Source organism: Erinaceus europaeus, unplaced genomic scaffold, assembly GCF_950295315.1.
Source record: "Erinaceus europaeus unplaced genomic scaffold, mEriEur2.1 scaffold_723, whole genome shotgun sequence".
Classification (NCBI taxonomy): Eukaryota; Metazoa; Chordata; class Mammalia; order Eulipotyphla; family Erinaceidae; genus Erinaceus; species Erinaceus europaeus.
This window is the reverse complement of record NW_026647730.1, coordinates 34,513-54,822: the sequence shown is the minus strand read 5'-3', so window position 1 is coordinate 54,822 and position 20,310 is coordinate 34,513. Positions and strand designations below refer to the sequence as shown.

General features: G+C 47.0%; 1 protein-coding gene across 1 annotated transcript in view; it reads left to right on the top strand.

Moving 5' to 3' along the window:
- Nucleotides 1-7,328: 7,328 nt before the first annotated feature.
- The window catches only part of LOC103110565 (hormonally up-regulated neu tumor-associated kinase), a gene marked incomplete at its 5' end in the record, with an annotated part of 45,701 nt that continues 32,719 nt past the window's right edge, over nt 7,329-20,310 (top strand). Inside the window, 3 exons of the mRNA XM_060184305.1 lie at nt 7,329-7,621; nt 11,503-11,558; nt 19,633-19,768. Of these exons, the coding sequence (XP_060040288.1) occupies nt 7,329-7,621; nt 11,503-11,558; nt 19,633-19,768 (485 nt within the window). The remainder of the gene's footprint in view (nt 7,622-11,502; nt 11,559-19,632; nt 19,769-20,310) is intronic.

Genomic DNA, 20,310 nt, shown 5'->3' with positions numbered 1-20,310 from the left:
CCCCTACCAGCGTGGTGTCTCCTGGGTATCAGGACAGGTTTGCTTTTGGGGGGGGGGTTGCAGAGAACCCCAGGGAGCGGGCACCTGGCAGCCTGGAACTTCATGTCCTCAACTAGAGCCCAGATCCCTTCTGATATTTCCCCCTGCTTCCTCCCTTTCCCCAAAGTCAGATTTCCATCTTATTTATTTACATATCTATCTATCTATCTATCTATCTATCTATCTGTCTGTCTTTTCACTTTTGTTGCCCTTTTTTTTATCGTTGTGGTTATTATTATTATTATTGATGTCATTGTTGTTGGGTAGGACAGAGAGAAATGGAGAGCAGAGAGGAAGACAGAGAGGGGGAGAAAAAGACAGACACCTGCAGACCTGCTCCACCGTCTGTGAAGTGACCCCCCTGAAGCAGGAGAGCCGGGGGCTTAAACTGGGATCCTGATGCTGGTCCTTGTGCTTCGCACCATGTGCGCTCAACCGGCTGTGCTACTGTCTGACCCCCAGTTATTTATTTTTACTTGTGCCCTGCTCAGCTCTGGCAGCTGTTGGTGCTGAGGATTGAACCTGGGAACTCAGAGCCTCAGGCTTTAGAGTCACTTTGCATCAGCACTGTGCTGTCTCCCCAGGCCTCTGTAAGTCAGGGGTAAGAGCAGGTGGCCTGGGGAGCTAAAGACTGTAGCCCCTCATTACACCATCATCACCAGCAACCAGCGTACCCATCCCCCAAGAGACAGCGGTACGTGCTTGCTGCCCTTAAATACAGTGAATACAAGTGACAGTGAAATTAATTTAGAAGCTAGCAAGGAAAAAAGAAGGGTGTGTGTGTGTGTGTGTGTGTGTGTGTGTGTGTGTGTAGGGGGTTCCTGCTCGCTGCTAAGTAAGTATCACCCCTCCCCCACTGCTGCGATGACACACCTCGCTTCCTGAGGAGAAGGCATGACACCAAATGATTCTCTAAGCGTTTTGCTGGGGTCATGCTCAGCTGCCCAGGTGACACCAGACTCAGCCCTGGGCCCTTGTCATGCTCTCTCTTTCTCTCTGTACTTTTAAGATCTATTTATTGGACTGGGGAGACTCATGCCGGAGGCTCTGAGCTCCCAGGTTCACTCCCCAACACCACCATAAGCCAGAGCTGATCAGTGCTCTGGTTTCTCTTACTCTCTCTAAAGTTAAATATTGAATGAAAGAAAGAAAGAAAGGGAGCAAGAAAGGAAGGAAGAAAGAAAGGGAAAGAAAAGTTAAGACTTTCCATACAGTCTTTCAAATGGGCTTTGTCTTTCTTATCTGGACACTTGTCCTACAAGACTAGGATCCCACGCTTCTGACCTCCTTTAGCTTTTGATTCCTCCTGAAGACCCCTCTCCATGTATAGTCACATTGGGGTCAGGTGGTCACCTTGTGAGTTTGAGGAGAGACATCTGCAGCCTACAGCCGGTGGTGAACGTTAACCACCTCATAGGACCCAAATCATCCAAAGCAGCGGGTCTGAATATTCACATCCCTTTCTGAGTGTCTGCCTGGCAGGTCAGGGATATTTCAGGAGCTGAATCCTTGTTTGCTGAAGAAGAAAGATCTCATCTGTATTTGACATACAGCAGTTGTTAGGAAAATAAAATTCCTGGAAACAAAACTTTCTATTTTTTGTCTGATTTCCACCTGCAAACAGAATTTAGCCGATCCAATTCCTAGTGCATTCTAATTCTCATCACTGCAAACATAAGGCATAGCAGCACTTTGATTCAAGAGAGACTATGAACTTAAAAAAAAAAAATTATTTTATTTATTTATTCCCTTTTGTTGCCCTTGTTGTTTTATTGTTGTAGTTATTATTGTTGTTGTCGTCGTTGTTGGATAGTTCAGAGAGAAATGGAGAGAGGAGGGGAAGACAGAGAGGAGGAGAGAAAGATAGACATCTGCAGACCTGCTTCACCGCCTGTGAAGCGACTCCCCTGCAGGTGGGGAGCCGGGGTTCGAACCGGGATCCTTATGCTGGTCCTTGTGCTTTGTGCCACCTGCGCTTAACCCGCTGCGCTACAGCCTGACTCCCTGAACTTTTTTTTATTATTTACTTTCCTTTTTGTTGCCCTTGTTGTTTTATTGTTATAGTTATAATTGTTGTTGATGTCATTGTTGTTGGATAGGCCAGAGAGAAATGGAGAGAGGAGGGAAAGACAGAGACAGGGAGAGAAAGACAGATATCTGCAGGTGCCAGGCTAGCTTTAAGGGTGGGAGAGAGGATCCAGGAACTCGTGGAGGCGTGATAATATAATTCTTTATTCACATGGGAACGCCCCAGAGTCGGGTGTGAGCACAGCGGGTTAAGTCACATGGTGCCAAACTGCAATGGCCACCTCCCGCTCTGCACGCCAGCCCTTCTCCAGGTATGGATGCAGGAGAGAAAAGAGAGAGAAACCAGGAATAGAAGTGGGTTTTATGGGATAAAACTGGAAGTGGCAAGTCGGGAACGGAGATGGCTAGGAAAAGAGGTGGAGAGAGGCAAAAGGCATGCTGGGAAGGTGTAAGTGTTCTTAGCAACTGTTGCGATGGTTTTAACTGGTGTGATTAGTTAATACCCTGCAGGCAGGGCAGGTCTCGAGGTAGAAAGAAAATAGATCAAGCAAAACAATGATTATATAAATAGGCCATACTGTCAGCAATGCAGCATGGAGAAGGCGGAGCTGGTTTAATGCCCAACATGCAGGCTTGCTTCACCGCCTGTGAATTGACTCCCCTGCAGGTGAGGAGCGGGGGGGCTTGAACTGGGATCCTTATGCCGGTCCTTGTGCTTTGTGCCACGTGTGCTTAACACGCTGTGTTAAGCACCACCTGACTCCCGACTGCGAACTTTTGAAAAAACCCAGCATACAGTTTATTGAAAGGACACTCAAACACGGATTCAGAGGGCCACATGCACCCTCTTAGCTGCATTATTCACAATAGTCAAAGAGTGGAAGCAGCCTAAATGTCCATCATCAGATGACTGGCTAAAGAACTTCTAGGATATATACACCAAAATATACTACCGAAATCAAAGATGATATTGTGTCCTTTGGGACAAGATGGATGGACCTAGAGTTGATTATGCTCAGTGAAATAAAAAGATGAAAGACAGCTACCAGGTGGTTTCACTTATAGATAGACTCTAGGAATATGATACATACTAACTTGCAGGACAAATAAACAAAGCCAGAAGCAAACAGACTCTCTCTCTCTGTCTCTCTTTAACCAGAGCACTGCTCAAATCTGGCTTATGATGGTGTGGGGGATTGAACCTAGAGCCTCGGATATTAGAATCTATTTGCATAACCGTTGTGCTATCTCTCACACACAGACTATGGTGGTCTTTAGGAGGTGGAAGGGTGGGGACAGAGAATTCTGGTGGTGAGGTTGATGTGGAACTAATTCCAATAATTTACAATCTTGTTTCCCACTAGCAGTCACAGAAACAAACAAACAGACAAACAAAAAACACTGTATGAGTGTCTGAGGCACAAATGTGTGCTGTGGTGATCAACAAGCACAGCCTCCCCAATCAGCGTTTTCTTTCCTCGGCTGTGCTGTTAGGTCCCTTTCACATGGCTTGTTTTCATTCCGCAGATAGGAGGCGGGGGCGATTCTCCTCGACGTGTCTCAGCGTGATGAATTCTGCAGGCAGTAGAGGATGATCTAAGATGAAGGGATGAAGTTTAAATCCTGTTAACGCTGATCCTGGGGAGCCAGTCTCTATTCCAGAGAGTAGCAAATGCGAAAATGTGCTTCAGGTTCCTTTTTAAAATATGTGAAACCTTTGAGTGAAAGGAAATGCACTTTTTTTTTTTTTTGCCTTTAGGGTTATCACTGGGGCTTGGTGCCTGCACTGTGAATCCACTGCTCCTGTGGCCATCATCCCCCCCCTTTTTTTGAATAGGACAGAGAGGAGGGGAAGACAGAGAGGGGAGAGAAAGATAGACACCTGCAGATCTGCTTCACCACTTTCGAACCGACCCCCCTGCAGGTGGGGAGCTGGGGCTCAAATCGCGTTCCTTTTTTTTTTCTAATTTTTTTTCCTATTTTTTATATTTATTTTATTTATTTATTCCCTTTTGTTGCCCTTTTTTTTTTTTTATTGTTGTAGTTATTATTGTTGTTGTCGTTGTTGGATAGGACAGAGAGAAATGGAGAGAGGAGGGGAAGACAGAGAGGAGGAGAGAAAGATAGACACCTGCAGACCTGCTTCACCGCCTGTGAAGCGACTCCCCTGCAGGTGGGGAGCCGGGGTTCGAACCGGGATCCTTATGCCGGTCCTTGTGCTTTGCGCCACCTGCGCTTAGCCCGCTGCACTACAGTCCGACTCCCTCAAATCGCGTTCCTTACGCCGCTGGTTCTTGCGCTTCGTATTATGTGTGCTTAACCTGCTGTGCTACCACCTGGCCTTGGAAATGCACTTTTTTTTTCTTTGCTAAACTCAGCCAGGATGCTTTCTCATCTTTTCTGCAGGTTGTTTAGTGAAAGGGTTGTGCAAATGACACTGACAGAGTCAGCTGCAGGTGTGGTCACAGAGCGGCAGGTGTCCAATGCTTGCCATCCTAGCCACTGGCTGGTTTATGTGTGCGGCATGGCTGGGCCATGTCATTTTGTAGGCTTCTTTTTTATAAAGAGTGGTTTAAGTCTTTGTACATACTTTTCCTTTTATTTGGTAGGACTGAGAGAAATTGAGAGGGAAGGGGGAGGTAGAGAGGGAGTCACCTGCAGCACTGCTTCACCACTCATGAAGCTCCTCTGCGGCAGAGCGGAATGTAGGCTTGAACCTGGGTCCTTGCTTTTCAGCTACTCTCCTCCTCCCCAGCCTCTTGAGAGGATGCATAGATGAATGAAGCATTTTTTTGGTTATGTATAACTACTGTTTTTAAAACTATGAGTCTGGGGGGGGGGTCAGGCAGTAGTGCAGTGGGTTAAGTGCACATGGTGTGAAGCACAAGGACCGGCGCAAGGATCCCGGTTCGAGCCCTCGGCTCCCCACCTTCGGGGGAGGGGGTCACTTCACAAGTGGTGAAGCAGGTCTGCAGGTGTCTATCTTTCTCTCCCCCCTCTGTCTTCCCCATCTCTCTCCATTTCTCTCTGTCCTATCTAACAACAATGACATCAATAACAACAATAATAATAACCACAACAGTGATTAAACAACAAGGGCAACAAAAGGAAAAAACAGCCTCCAGGAACAGTGGATTTGTGGTGCAAGCACCGAGCCCCAGCAATAACCCCAGAGACCAAAAAAAAAAAAAAAAAAAAAAAAAAACCCACACAACTATGAGTCTGGCCTTTACCGATGTCTTTAGAGGCCAAACTGCAGCCAGAACACAGCTGCACCTTCAGGGGTGGGAGAGCATCCAGAACACCCTAGGCTGTAAGGTGTAGGGGTGGGGCAGGAGGCCAGTGTCTTTCCGAAGTTTACCAGTTTCTGTTGTCCACTGGCATCCTTGGTCTAATCTTTGGAGTAAGGACCTGAAAACTTGTATTAAAATGTGATAGAAAAAATACCAATTCCTAGTTAGAAGAAAAGGAAGACACTGGAGTTAGCATAAGGTCTGGTGACAGTAGCTAAGGGTATTGTATTGTGTACTGGGAAGCTTGGTGGCTTTAAAAGCTTGGCACACATGTAGTCCTAATCCTGTAACTGGATTGGAGATGGGTGTTAACTAAACTCAGGGTGGCGCTCGTTTCTCTGTATCTACCTGTATCAAATCAATATGTTGTACCCTAAATGTGAATAACTGTGCTGAGCCAGTTAAAGAAGTAATGATATAGTAGTTCTCTCTCTCTTTAAAGATTTCATTTATTTATTAATGAGAAAGATAGGAGGAGAGAGAGAAAGAACCAGACATCACTCTGGTACATGTGCTGCTGGGTATTGAACTCGGGACCTCATGTTTGAGAATCCAGTGCTTTATCCACTGCACCAACTCCTGGACCACCAGTAATTCTCTCTCCACAAGGGATGTAGTTGCCGGTGTAGTCCCTGCCTTAAGAGATGGGTGCTTTAATCAGTATCAGAAATGCATTTCTAAGGACAGCAAGTAGATCAGCAATGACAGGAAGTGGGGTCAACAAGAACAGGAAGTAGATCTCCTAAGGGCAGGTGGTCTATTCTGTAAGGGCTGGAAATGGATTTTCCAAGGGCAGAATATAGTCACTGGAGGTCAGAGGCCTGGTGCTGGGCTGATAGGGGCCAGGGAGGAAGGATGGGGTGCCACGTTATTGGGAGTTGCCTCCTCCCATTTCTTCCCCACATCCTGGAGCTGAAGATGGGACTGGAGTCAGTGGTTTCAGACATAAGTCATGTGGGGTGGCCTACCCTGGAGGCATGAATAAGCAGATCTCGGGAGGGGTCATTTCTAGGAGATAGGGTCTGCCATTGACCAGCCAGTGAGTCTTTCAGAGTTGTGGATGAGGTGGGAAGGGGAGTGAGTTTAAGTGTGCTTAAGTTTTCTTCCCTTCCTCAGTAAGTTAGCTTTTGGTCTTTGTTGGTGGTAACATACGTGTGTGTGTGTGTGTGTGTGTGTGTGTGTGTGTGTGTTCTCCCAAAGGGGAGGTTCTATTTATTTAGTTAGTTATTTTATTAGTGATTTAATATCTTCCCTCCATTTAAAACTACAATAGTTCCCCCAAGGTTACAGATGCAAGTTGACTATTATTTATTTATTTATTTTTAATATTTATTTATTCCCTTTTGTTGCCCTAGTTGTTTTATTGTTGTAGTTATTATTGATGCTGTCGTTGTTGGATAGGACAGAGAGAAATGGAGAGAGGAGGGGAAGACAGAGAAGGGGAGAGAAAGACAGACACCTGCAGACCTGCTTCACTGCCTGTGAAGCGACTCCCCTGCAGCTGGGGAGCCAGGGGCTCGAACTGGGATCCTTACGCCAGTCCTTGGGCTTTGTACCACCTGCGCTTAACCCACTGCGCTACTGTCTGACTCCCGACTATTATTTATTTTTAAAGATTCATGAGAGAGAGAGAGAGAGAGAGAGGGAGAGAGAGAGAGAGAAAGAGAGAGAGAGAGAGAGAAACAAGGGCACTGGCATGAGGCCGAACCTGAGGCCTTGGGCATGCAAGGCTGGCTCTGACTCCCCAGCGGCACTCTGTCTCCCATGTGGGCCTTCCTCCTGGTTCTCAGTGCTTAGTGCTCCGTAGTGTTAAGGGAGAGGGAGAGAGACAGAGAGAGAGAGAGAGAGAGAGAGAGAGAGAGAGAGAGAGAGAAGAAAGAGTGGGAGAGAGGGAGGGAGAGAGGGTTACTTTCCCTGGGGTCCTGGGGGCAGTGTCTGACCACGGCCCTGGCCCGGGTCTCTCCTCAGGTAGCCATCAAAGTTATTGACAAGAAGCGGGCCAAGAAGGACACGTATGTCACCAAAAACCTGAGGCGGGAGGGGCAGATCCAGCAGATGATCCGCCACCCCAACATCACGCAGCTGCTGGACATCCTGGAGACGGAGAACAGCTACTACCTGGTGATGGAGCTGTGCCCGGGCGGGAACCTCATGCACAAGATCTACGAGAAGAAGCGGCTGGACGAGGCAGAGGCCCGCAGATACATCCGGCAGCTCATCTCTGCCGTGGAGCACCTGCACCGGGTGGGCGTGGTCCACAGGTGAGGAGGGTGGGATGCAGGGCGCTGGGCTTCTCAGTGCTTAGTGCTCCTCAGTGTTAATGGAGAGGGAGAGAGAGTGGGAGAAGGAGGGAGGAAGAGAGGGAGACAGAGAGAGGGGGGGGGAGAGGGAGGGAGAGAGGGGGAGAGGGAAAAGGAGAGGGAGGGAGGGAGAGGGGGAGAAGGAGAGGAGAGAAGGAGGGAGAGAGAGAATAAAACTCAGCACTTTGAGGAAGGCTTCCAGGTTACACCCCTCCAGTTATAGACTCCAAGGCACCTTCTGTTGTGCTTTCCAGATTCTTGTCTCACGTTTGCTGACTTGTCTGTGGATGTCTGTCTGTCTCCTGCACCACCCACAGCCTAGTCCAGGGTCAGCCCCGCGGGCACAGAGAATGACTTTGCTCTGAGTCTAGCTAGTGTCATGAGTGGTGTGGGGATGGAAACTTCCTGGTAGGTCCATTCCCCCCCCCCCCCCCAAGATTCCACGTTCTTGCTGGACTTCCGGCGGAGTTCCATTGGGTTAACCATGGTCTGTTTGTTCTTTAAGTCACAGTTTATTAAGCGGCACTGTAATTTTTCTCTCTCTCTTTTTTCTTTTTTCTCTTCCTCTAGTGAATGAATAGCTCTTTTATTTTATACACAGAGTCCTTTTCGGGACCAATGCCAGAGCTCAGGGCCAGTTCCCTCGTGGAGAGACACGTCAGGTACATGCTTAGCAGGGTCAGTTTTATGTCTTTTGCCAAATTGCCTGTCCTGGAAAGAAGTCAGAGAGGGAAAAAAAAAAGAATAATTGATTTTAATGCTTTTGAAAATAAGCCTGACAAAAACCAAAAGAAAATAAAAATAACAGCTGTTCACTGCAAAATGCCTGTTGCCATGAGGAGTTAAAATACTCTTCACAGGGGGCTGTTGTTTGTTTGTTTGTTTGTTTTTCTTAGCTTTTTCCTGAACTTCACCTCCTGATCCTCTCCATTATTGACACTTGTTCCCCCAGACCTAATCCTACTTGAGCTGGTCCCCCAAGCACCCCCCCATCTCTGACTTTTCCTGGGTGGGGCTAAGTAGCTTCCGAGACTGTTATCACCTAGTTAATCACCAGGTTCCGTGTTTTCTGGAATCTTCTGGAATCTTGGGTTTCCTTCCTCTTCACTTTCACCTTGTAGCCCTCACGGGCAGCCTCTTTCTCCCTCTGTGAAGCCTGTCCCCGCCCTTCTCTCAGCTGATGGGCCTGCCCTCCAGCCTTCTGAGAACACTTGTTTTTTATTTTGTTTGTTTTTTACTCTTCAAGAAAGAGCCAGAGGCTGAGATACCTGGGCCTCTCCTGACAGCCCTGCCATCTTGTCTCTGCTCAGGCCCCAAGCTGCAGTCCTCCAGGGGACCCTGTCCTGTCCCCTCTCTTGAACCCTGCCACTCTCCCCCTCTGTTTTTATCTCTCTCTCTAGTTCTTTCTTTCTCTCCTTCCTTCCTTCCTTCTTTCCCTCTCTCCCTCCTTTATTTCTCTCTCTCCTCCTTTCTTTCTTTCTTTTCCTTCCTTCTTTCTCTTTCTTACTTTCTCTTTCCCTTTCCTCCTCTCCCCCTCCTTTCCCTCCTCCCTCTTTCCCTCTTCCCTCCCTCCCCCTTCCTTCCTTCCTTCCTTCCTTCCTTCCTTCCTTCCTTCCTTCCTTCCTTCCTTTCTTCCTGTGTTGCCCAAGTCCCTCATTTACACCATGTCATCCTAGTATTCATTTGTTTTGCTATTAAGATGTCACCTGCTACACATATGTTTTTCTTTCTTAATCGACTCCAGTGTTATCTCTGGGGCTCAGTGTTGGCACAACAAATCAACACCCTCCCCACCTCCACCCCACCCCCCACACTTTCTATTTTATTTAATAGGACAGAGGGAAATTGAGAGAGGAGGAGTGGGGATGTAGAGAGGTAGAGAGAGACACCCACAGACCTCCTTCACTGCCTGTAAAGCTTCCCTGATGCAGGTGGGGGGCCGGGGCTCGAACTCTAGTCCTTGTGCATGGTAATGTGAGTGCACAGCTGGGTGCATCACCACCTAGCTCCTGCTCTATATTTAAATTTTTTTTACTGGGGGATTAATGATTTAAAGTCAACAATAAACACAGTAGTGTGTGCATGTGTAACATTTCTCAGTTCTCCACATAACAATCTAGCCCCCCCCCCCCCATTTCAGGTCCTCCTCTGCCGTCATGTTCCAGGACCTGAACCCTCCCCCCACCCGAGTCTTTTACTTTGGTGCAATACACCAAACCCAGTCCAAATTCTGTGTTTCCCCTTCTGTTCTTATTTCTCAACTTCTGCCCATGAGTGAGACCATCCCGTATCCATCCTTCTGTTTCTGCCTTATCTCACTTCACATGATTCCTTCAAGCTCCATCCAAGCTGAGGTGGAGAAGGTGGAGTCACCATTTTTTATAGTTGAGTAGTATTCCATTGTGTATATAGACCACAGCTTGCTCAGCCACTCATCTGTTGTTGGACACCTGTGTTGCTTCCAGGTTTTGGCTGTCACAAATTGTGCTGCTATGAACATAGGTGTACACAGATCTTTTTTTGGCTCTTTTGTTCTTTTTCTTCCCTGTAAACTATGGGAGCCTGAGGGTTTTTAAACTATAAGTAGGCTTCTTAGCTTTATCAGTCACTGCTCACCAAGAGATAAAGCAGTGTGGGGGAGAGATATCACAGTGGTTATGCAAAGAGACTTTCACACCTGAAGCATCCAAAACTCCAGGCTCAAGTCAGCTTCTCGCCAAGCCAGGCAGCACTGCTGGGCCCTGTGATTTTCTAAACAAGTTCCATTTATAGTGGGTAGGTGTGTTGGGTTCATCAGGCTCTCTCTCCAGGAGAGGAATTGCAGTCATAGGGTAGGTCCACTTCTAGCCTTGTGAGAGTTCTCCAGACTGTTCTCCAACAGTGGAGGACTTTTAACTCATGTCACTTGACCTCATAACTGTGTTTCCCTATGTTTTCCAGTTTAAAGACATGTCCCCAGTTGTAAAATGTGAGATTTTTGTGCCCTGGGAGGTGGTACTGTGGCTAAAGAGTGGAACCCTCAAGTATCAGGTCCCGAGTTCGATCCCTGTCACTGCGTGAGCCACAGTGAGCTGTGGTTGTCTCCCTCCTCACTTCTTCAGGGACACATCCACCTGTTTAATAAGTGACATTCCCCCTGCACTTCCTGTTCTTTCTTAGTGTCCTGGGACTATTGTTCTGCTAATCATCAGGGCTGTTCTCTAGGCCTTCCTGGCTCCAGAAATAGCCAACCTTGGTTTCCTTCTTTGTGCTCTTTCTTTCTTTGCTCTCCCTCTTCAAGCTGTTCCTCTTCCACCATAGTTACTTTTCTTTTCCTTTCTTTCTTTCTTTCTTTCTTTCTTTCTTTCTTTCTTTCTTTCTTTCTTTCTTTTCTCTCTCTCTCCCTTTCTTTTTTTTTTCTTTCTTTCTTTCTTTCTTTCTTTCTTTCTTTCTTTCTTTCTTAATCTTTATTTATTGGATAGAGGCAGTCAGAAATCGAGAGAGAGGGGGGAGTTAAAGAGGAAGAGAGACAGAGACACCTGCAGCACAACTTCAGCGCTTGCAAAGCTTTCCCTCTGCAGGACTAGGGGCTTGAACCTGGGTTCTTCTGCGTTGCAGCATGTGCTCTCAATCTGGTGCGTCATCACCTGGCTCCTGCCATAGTTATTCCGCACCAGATTTCAGGATATTTCTCTCTCTCTTTCTCTCTCTCTCTCTCTCTCTCACCACCAGAGTTATCACTGGGTCTTGATCCAATAAATAAATAAGCTATTTTTAAAAAAGCAGGTTTCCCTTCTAAAATCCAATATTACTTTACCTCTTTGAATGCCTGCCTAAAGTCTTGTGTGTTCTGTCTGTTTCAGAGACTTGAAGATAGAAAATTTGCTCCTAGATGAAGACAATAACATCAAGCTGATTGGTATGAATATCTTCTTCTTCTTCTTCTTTGCCTCCAGGGTTTTTGCTGGGGCTCGGTGCCTGCACTATAAATCAACTGCTCCTGGAGGCCATTTCCCCCTCCCATTTTATTGGATGGAACAGAGAGAAATTGAGAGAGGAGGGGAAGATAGAAAGGGGGAGAGAAAGATAAGATACCTGTAGACTGGCTTTACCACTTGTGAATCGGCCTGCCTGCAGGTGGGGAGGGTGAGCTTGAACCTGGATCCTTGTGCATGGTGATACATGCACTTCACCAGGTGTGCCGACTTCTTGGCTCTCTCTTCTTCTTCTTTTTCTTTTTAAAGCTATTCTTTTAAAAAATATTTATTTATTTTGTTGCCCTTGTTGTTTTATTGTTGTAGTTATTATTGTTGTTGTTATTGATGTCCTGGTTGTTGTTGGATAGGACAGAGAGAAATGGAGGGAGGAGGGGAAGACAGAGGGAGGGAGAGAAAGATAGACACCTGCAGACCTGCTTCACCGCCTGTGAAGCGACTCCCCTGCAGGTGGGGAGCCGGGGGCTCAGACCGGGATGGTTATGCGGGTCCTTGCGCTTGGCGGCATCTGCGCTTAACCCACTGCGCTACCACCCGACGACTTCCTCTTTTTCTTCTTATAGTCAAATAGTTCTTTCTTGGCTGTGCTGTCTCTTCTCCTCTACTTCTGCGCAGTGGGTTCTGAAAATTGTTCATGGTCTGTTTCCCAGACAGTGTAAGCCACACTTAAATGGCCTTGAAAATTAATTTTAGGGGCCAGGTGGTGGCGCACCTGATTGAGCGCACGCATTACAATGAGCAAGGACCTGGGTTCGAGCCCCCGGTTCCCGCCTGCAGGGGGAAAGCTTTGCAAGTGGTGAAGCAGTGCTGCAGGTGTCTCTCTCTCTCTCCCTCTTTATCACTCTCCTCCCTCTTGATTTCTGGCTGGCTCTATCCAATAAATGAAGATTAAAAAAACTGAAAAAAAAAGATTAATTTTAATAATAATCTAAATATCCTCCCAAGGTAAAAATACTATAAAATGAGTTGTGCAGCCAAAAGTAAATAGCATGTCCTTTGAATAGGTCAAATGTCCCCTTCTTGGACTAGGCAGTGGAGGACCCAGTTAAGGGCACATGTTAACCATGCACAAGGATCCAGGTTCAAGCCCCCTGCCCCCAGCTTCACAAGTGGTGAAGCAGTGCTGCAGGTGTCTCTGTTTTTCCTTCTATGTCTCCCCTCAATTTCCTCTTTTTTCCTCTCAATTTCCCTCTTTTTCTATAAGCTGCCCTCACTGTAGCCAGGTCTTCTACCTCTGAGCAGATACAGGGGGCACGGGGACCAGCGGGAACACAACTTAGCCTTAACTTCACAACTTAACCCTCCGCCTTCCTACCTGAGCCCCTCGTGTTGTACCTGGCGGCTGTACAGAGGGAAAGCTCCCCTGAGAGCTCATTTCAAAGTCTGCTTTAACCAGGAAGATGTCAAGAATCAGTTCGCCATTCAGGATCCACAGTGAATTCACTCTGGCTCACTCTAGAAGGATTCTGTGTTTGTCTCCCCATAGGGTTTCTCTTGCCAAGCAAAACAACAACAAACTTGTACATGCGCATGGGGAGATATATTATAGCATCGGAGCCAGAGCACCGTCTACATAGTGCTTGGGCTCAAACTTGGACCTCACACGTGACAAGTCTGCAGCTCACCCCAGTGAGCTCTCTCTCCCACCCTGGGCACAAATCTGAGGGCATTGTTTTTACATCCAGATACTACACCACACCATCTTCCCTTCTTCTCTTTTAAATATTTTAATGAGAGATAGATAGATACCAGCTTTACCTGATGGTAGTGCTGGGGGAATTGAACCTGGAACCACAGAGCCTCAGGCATGAGAATCTTCTGCAGAACCATCATGTTTTACTCTAGCTCCCTAGCCCCTATCAAAACACAAGTCATGGCCAGAAGACTGACTATATCTTAAAGGACCAAGGCCTGCAGGACCCCCAGGCCCTAAGGCATGCAGTGAATCTCTCCCTTATCAGAAGAGGAAGCCAGCCTGCCCCCATCCCCCAGAGGATCTTAAAGAATGTGTTCTTAGAAGACCCTGAGGGAAGACGTGAATGACTGCCTGGCATATCCGCATATCCCTTCATCACGGTTTCTCAGTCGCCTTTCCGTTGTCCAAATACAGCAGCAGGAGATAAATGCTGAGAGGCCCTCAGGATGCCGCTCAGGTCTTTGCTTCTGGAATCCCGAGAGTGAGGACTGGAAAGGAGATATTGGAAGGTTCCTGGCAGGCAGGCCTGTGGCTTGTCTTTGGAAACAATGTGGAGGTGACAGTGGTAGCATAAGAGCTGGCATGATGGGGGTGGATGGAGTGAAGGTGGGAACGCCTCTCAGTAGAAGTTAGAGGAATCCACTCCCACTGCCTGCATTATTGACCAGGGCTGGGGAGCCTTTGATTCTGCCAAGGGCCATTGGGGTGTTCACAGTGTTCCTGGGCCATACAAAATGAGCAACTTGGGGCTGCCTGGTGGCACACCCGGTAGAGCACACGTGATGGAATGTGTGAGGTCCCCGGTTCAAGGCCTCAGTCCCCACCTACAGGGGTGGGCGGCTGACTTCACGCATGGTGAAACAGGGCTGAAGGTGTCTCTTTGTCTCCCATTTCCCTCTCGATTTCCCCTGTCTTTATTAAATAGGTAAATAAATGATCAGTTTTAAAAATGAGCTATGAACAAAAGTCTAGTTTGGCCTTCTCCAGCCTGTGGGCCCATATAGACTAAGGCTGCTAATTCTAGCAAAGCACAAGTCCATACATATCCCATTCATGTTGCCTCATTTTCTGGAAGCTTCTGTGCCTGCTTTCTCTCCCCGGCTTAAGTGGCAGCAGTAGGTGACCACCAGGAAACTGAAAAAGTCCTAAGGAATAGGCCGAACTGAGAAACAGGGTTTTTTTTTTTTTTTTTAATTAGTTACAACTTTGCTGGGGTAGGGGGTGCTCACCTGGTAGACCACAGGCCTGGGCTGTGTGTGTGAGACTGCGGGTTCGAGCGCCAGCACAACAGAGGAGCAAAGCACCATGGGTGGAGGAGCATTGTGGGGTGTCTTTCCTCTCTCTCCCTGTTAGGGGGAGATTAGGCCCTGAACCCCACTTCCTCTGGGACTACTTGAGACTTGGAACTTTTGTGACCAGTGTGACCAGGGCCCTTTGGCTCTGTTACTAAGGGGAAAGAGGAAAGGACACCTGAGGAAGTGGTAATACATGTAGGCATGGCTTAGAAAGGAAGAGGAAGACGGGGCCTTAGAAAGTCTCTCCTGGAGGACAGGACCAATAGAGGAGGCAGGTCACTGAGCACTAAGAGAAGCTCATTCCAGGTAGGATAACAGGATAACAGAGCCAGCGCGTGGCAGTTGTCCCTGAATGACCCGTGCACATCTGTACATGTGTTTTCATTTTTCCTAAATGAAGTATGTGATGCCTGACCACAGTCTCCCTGATTCTTTGTGGAACACCCCATGGTGAAGCAGACATGATGTCATTCCCCCTTCAACACTCCCTCTTCCCCCCAAAACAAAGAACACTCAGAGGTTTGATACCCACGTGAGGCCCTGGGTTCGCTCCCAGGGTCTGTGCCAAGGGCAAGATCAAAGAAATAAAATCATATAATTAAATAAAATGGGGCCGAGTGTTGGCACACCTAGCTGAGTGCACATGCTACAGTGTGCAAGAACTCAGGTTCAAACCCTTGGTGCTGGCTGCAGGGGGAAAGCTTTGCAAGTGGTGAAGTAAGGCTGCAGGTGTCTCTCTATTTCTCTCCCTCTCTACCACTCCCTTTCCTATTGATTTCTGGTTGTTTCTACCCAATAGATAAATAAAGATAATAAAATTTTTAAATGATTGCTTTCTCTAAAAATAAATAAATATTAATATAGTTTTAAAGAGATAAATTTTTGTAAACTTTATTTCATGTGCACAACATACATATGTAAATTTTATTTTTATTATTATTATTATTTTTTCACCAGAGCATTGCTCAGCTGTGGCTTAGAGTGGTGTGAGGGATTGAACCTGGGACTTCGGAGCCTCAGGCACGAGAGTCTCTTTGCATAACCTTTATACTCTCTATCCCTACCCCATATATAAATTTTATAGATATGTAAAATTTTATGTGCTACATAGTATGCATGATTTTATACACATACTGATTTTTTAAAAAGATTTTATTTATTAATGAGAAACATAGGAGGAGAGAGGAAGAGCCAGACATCACTCTGGTACATGTGTTGCCGGGGACTGAACTCTGGACCTCATGCTTGAGAGTATGATGCTTTATCCACTGCGCCACCTCCCAGACCACACATATACTGATTTTACACAGTATTTTATGACTAGATTATATATGAAATAATGTTATGCAAAATAGTTTTATATAATATATAATTATACCCTATACATAAAATCGTGTATATATGTGATAGTGCAAAATTAAAAATTAAAGTGCAAAATAAAAGTAGAGAAGAGTTTTCTCAGAAGATTCTAGAAGAACTGTCTCCGTAAATAGCAAGTACTTTTAAAAGCTGTCAGGTTAGCTGTGTCATGAAAGCATTTAGAGAAACCCAGAAAAACAAGGTGAAAAGGTGGTACACATAAATGGGCCCTGAGGTTGCCCTGGAGGTGAATGGAAGGGAGGGAGGCTGCTCTTTGAGTTTGAGAGGCCATTTTGTTCATCACCTTTCAGTTTGGCCACTGCTGGGTTGGCATCCATTGGGCATCTTAGCTCTTGAAGACAAAAGAGCCTGCGTCAGAACATCAGATCTCCCCAAACTGCTGGGGTGGGGAGTAGGGAGTAGACCAGCGATTGTATTTCACCTTGCTAGGACTTTCTGCAAGATCCCCATGACTCCTTCCTGACTGGTTGAAACCACCCCCCACCGCCACTCCCATAGGGGAAAGAAGCATTACCCCACCACCACCACCACCACCACCACCAAGGGCAACTGGAGATTACACAAGATTCTCATCTAATTGCTTTCTTCCAGACCAGGTCAGAGAGGGTAAAGAGGTGCTGCAAAGAAGGAAGGCTCAGTGGTTTGTGGGTTTTCTTGCCCTGGGGTTGGTTGGGTAATTTGGATCCAAAGTCTCCTGCACCCAAGTGAGAGTCCTTTGAGCCTTTCCTTCAAAGGAATTACCTGGTTTGTTTTTCTTCCCAAGCTTGATGATGGCTATTACTGTGCTCTCGTCATAGTTTCCCTTTCTTTGAAACGACTTGCTTTAAATAAATTCACTTACGCCATAGAAAGGGTCTTGCCAAAGAGTCAGAGTTAAGTTGAAACAAGATTTGATTCAAGCAGGATTTTTACCCTCTTTGGGGGGAAAAAGGGGGGGCTGGGGAAAGGGAGAATCTTATGTTCTATCAGGATAGGTTTTTATTTTATTTTTGTTTATAAAATGGAAATATTGACAAGATCATAGGATAAGAGGGGGTACATTTCCACACAATGCCTACCCCCAGAGCTCCATATCCAATCCCCTCCCTTGATAGCTTTCCTATTCTTTATTTCTTTGGGAGTTTGGGCCCAGGATCATTGTGGGGTGCAGAAGGTAGAAGATCTGGCTTCTGTAATTGCTTCTTTGCTGAACATGGGCATTGGCAGGTCGATCCATACTCCCAGCCTGTCTCTCTCTTTCCCTAGTGGTGCAGGGCTCTGGGGAGGTGGGGCTCCAGGACACATTGGTGGGGTCCTCTGCCCAGGGAAGTCAGGTTGGTATCATGGTAGCATCTGGAACCTGGTGGCTGAAAAAGAGTTAAGATACAATGCAGAACAAACTGTTGACTAATCTAGAACTTAGAGCCGCAAATATTGCAGATGAGGATTTGGGGTCTCTGTTTTGGAGAAAGCTCGTAGGTCTATTTTAAGTATATTCTAAGGGGCCCATGACTTTACTAGTTTTTCTTGTGCCTGACATCTAATATGCAGGCGGATCCAGGTTATTGTTTGGGGAGATGGTGTCAGAGTTGGAAACAGGATCGTTTTAAAGGGATGAGCCACAATTTAGGAAACAGTTTGGCGCGTCCATTTGTCCCCGGCAGCCTTCATTCGGGCATTTTTTGAGGTTCATTTGGCAACTTTCAGGAAATTGAGTGATAATTGCCTCAAATCTAATTGAAGCAGACCCGGATGACAAACTTGGAGGAAGAGAACAACAGTGCTCGCCCTCTCTCTCTCTCTCTCTGTCACTTCACAATTCTAATTATAGACAGATGTGTAAAATTTTAATGATTATCGTCTCGAATGCGAAACATGCTGATTATTTCTCTGCAGTATATTTTAAACAAATCTTTTTGGCTAGGTCCACACAAGTCACTTACGGTGCAGCTTTTTAAAATATCTTCACCACTTCCCAAGTCTTCTGTTAGTTTATCTTGAAAATGTGCTGAAGACAGGCAAGAATTCTTGTTTCCAAGTTTGCTTGGAGGAGGGGGTGGATACAGGCAGGCAGAAATAGAAAGGGAAGGGGGGTGACAGAGAGGGAGAGAGTCACCTGCAGCATTGCTTCAGCACTCACAAAGCTTTCCTCCTGTAGGTGGGAACCAGGGGCTTGAACCAGGATCCTTGCACATTTAACATGAGTGCTCAACCAGGTGCACCACCACCTAGCCCCACTATCTATCTATCTATCTATCTATCTATCTATCTATCTATCTATCTATCTATCTGCTGATAGAAAGAGTGTGAAAGAGGCCACAGCACCACAGATGCCTTCAGTGCAGTGGAGGCCAGACTCAGACCTGGGCTAAACACATGGCAAAGTAGCTCACTGTATTTCACAGGCCCCTGGTCCTATTCATTTTTCTGAGAGTGATAGAAAGAGAGAAGAGCATCACCTAGCTCTGGCATGTGGCACCTCTGTGGAAGGGAACCTGGAGCCTCAGGCATGCAAAGTCAGAACTCTAACATGCTGAGCTATCTCCTCAGCTCTTTGGGGTTCTAATACTCGGAAGAGCTCTTCATCACACAGCTCACATTGCTGGAGACCTTAGCTCCCCCCTGCCCCACCCCTGCCCCACCTTTCTCACCTGTTCCCAAGTCCTTCCTGCCTCTCTCCTGATCCCAACCACCAGGTGCTTTCCAGGAGGGAAAAGGTTTCCTTGAGGAGAAAGACAGCCGCTTTAAATTTGGTGGAAATCCTGCCCTCAGAGATAGGTGTTGGGTTCTAGAGAGCTCCGGAGCCAGTCTCTGGCCAGGGCTGTGTTTCCATGAGCCCAGTGGGCCTGGGAGTCTTCTGTCTTAGGCTTGAGAACCATAATATTTACATTCAACTTCAAAGAGGGATCTAGGATCTTAATTCCCAGATCAGCACCATTCAGGGCAAGCTATCTGATGTGGGTGGCCCGCTCAGTGTTTACACACACACACGCACGCACGCACACACACGCACGCACGCACGCACACACTCTGACCCAGCTCAGCTCTCTGCCTTTTGTGTTTCCTTTAAGACCCCCAGTGTCCCTTCCCTTTCCCAAAGTCCATCCCTTCCCCTCTTATCCCACTGTCCTTTGCTATAGTGCAGTACACTCTACCCAGTCCAAGTTTTACTTTGAGTTTTTGCTTTCTTAATATATTTATATTTATTATTGGTTAGAGACAGAAATTGAAAGAGGAGGAGGAATTTTAGAGGGAAAGAGGCAGACCTGACTCAGCACTTGTGAAGCTTCTTCCCTGAAGGTGGGGACCAGGGATTGAACCTGGGTTCTTGTATACTATAATGTGTGCGCTTAACCAGGTGTGCCTGGTTAACCACTGCCTGGTCCCTCTTTGTTTTTTTAAGTTCTGCCTATGAGTAAGATCATCCAATATTTGTCCTTCTTTTTCTGGATTATCTCACTGAACGACATGCCTTCAAGTTCTGACTGAGATGTAGAAAAGAAGATTACCTCATCATTTTCACAGCTGTGTAGTATTCCACTGTATACACTTACCGCAACTTTAATGTGGTTTCGAAGTTCAGTGGGAATGTGAATCAGCCATGGTGTTCCCTAACCACAGCCCCCATTGGCTCTGCCTTCTTTGCAGATTTTGGTTTGAGCAACTGCGCTGGAATCCTGGGCCACACGGACCCGTTCAGCACACAGTGTGGCAGCCCTGCTTATGCTGCGCCCGAGCTGCTGGCCAGGAAGAAATATGGCCCCAAGATCGATGTCTGGTCCATGTGAGTCCTTGAGCCTCGCTGTGAAGTGGAGGGCTCTCTCCCAGTGAAAGCTCTGTCTGTCCACCCGTCTGTGGTGAAGTGACATTTGTCTGCCTGGTGGGTGGTGGCACGTGCTGTTAGGGGCACCAGGGTGGATAACGGGGGGGGGGGGGCTCCTTCACCTCTGCTCCTTCTGGTCTCTCTGAAGTGTTTATTTATTTATGGCATAGAGACTGAAGTCAAGAGGGGAAGAGGGAAGAGAGAGGAGATAGAGTAGGAGAGAGACACACATGGCAGCATTGTTTTCCCATTCGTGAAGCTGCAGGTGGGGCCAGGGGCTTGAACACGGGTCTTTGTACATGGTACCATGAGCACTCAACCAGGTGCACTACTGCCCCACCCCGCTGTGGAATGTTTCTGTCTCTTTATCTGGAAGGTGTTGGTCCAGTGTGGTGAAGCCCCTGTGATATGCCAGGCTAGCATGGGGGTGCCTCCTCCCCAGGTACGTGCTCTCTGGGTTGGAGAGAACTCGACCGGAGCCAGCCTGGGCTGCTACTCAGTGA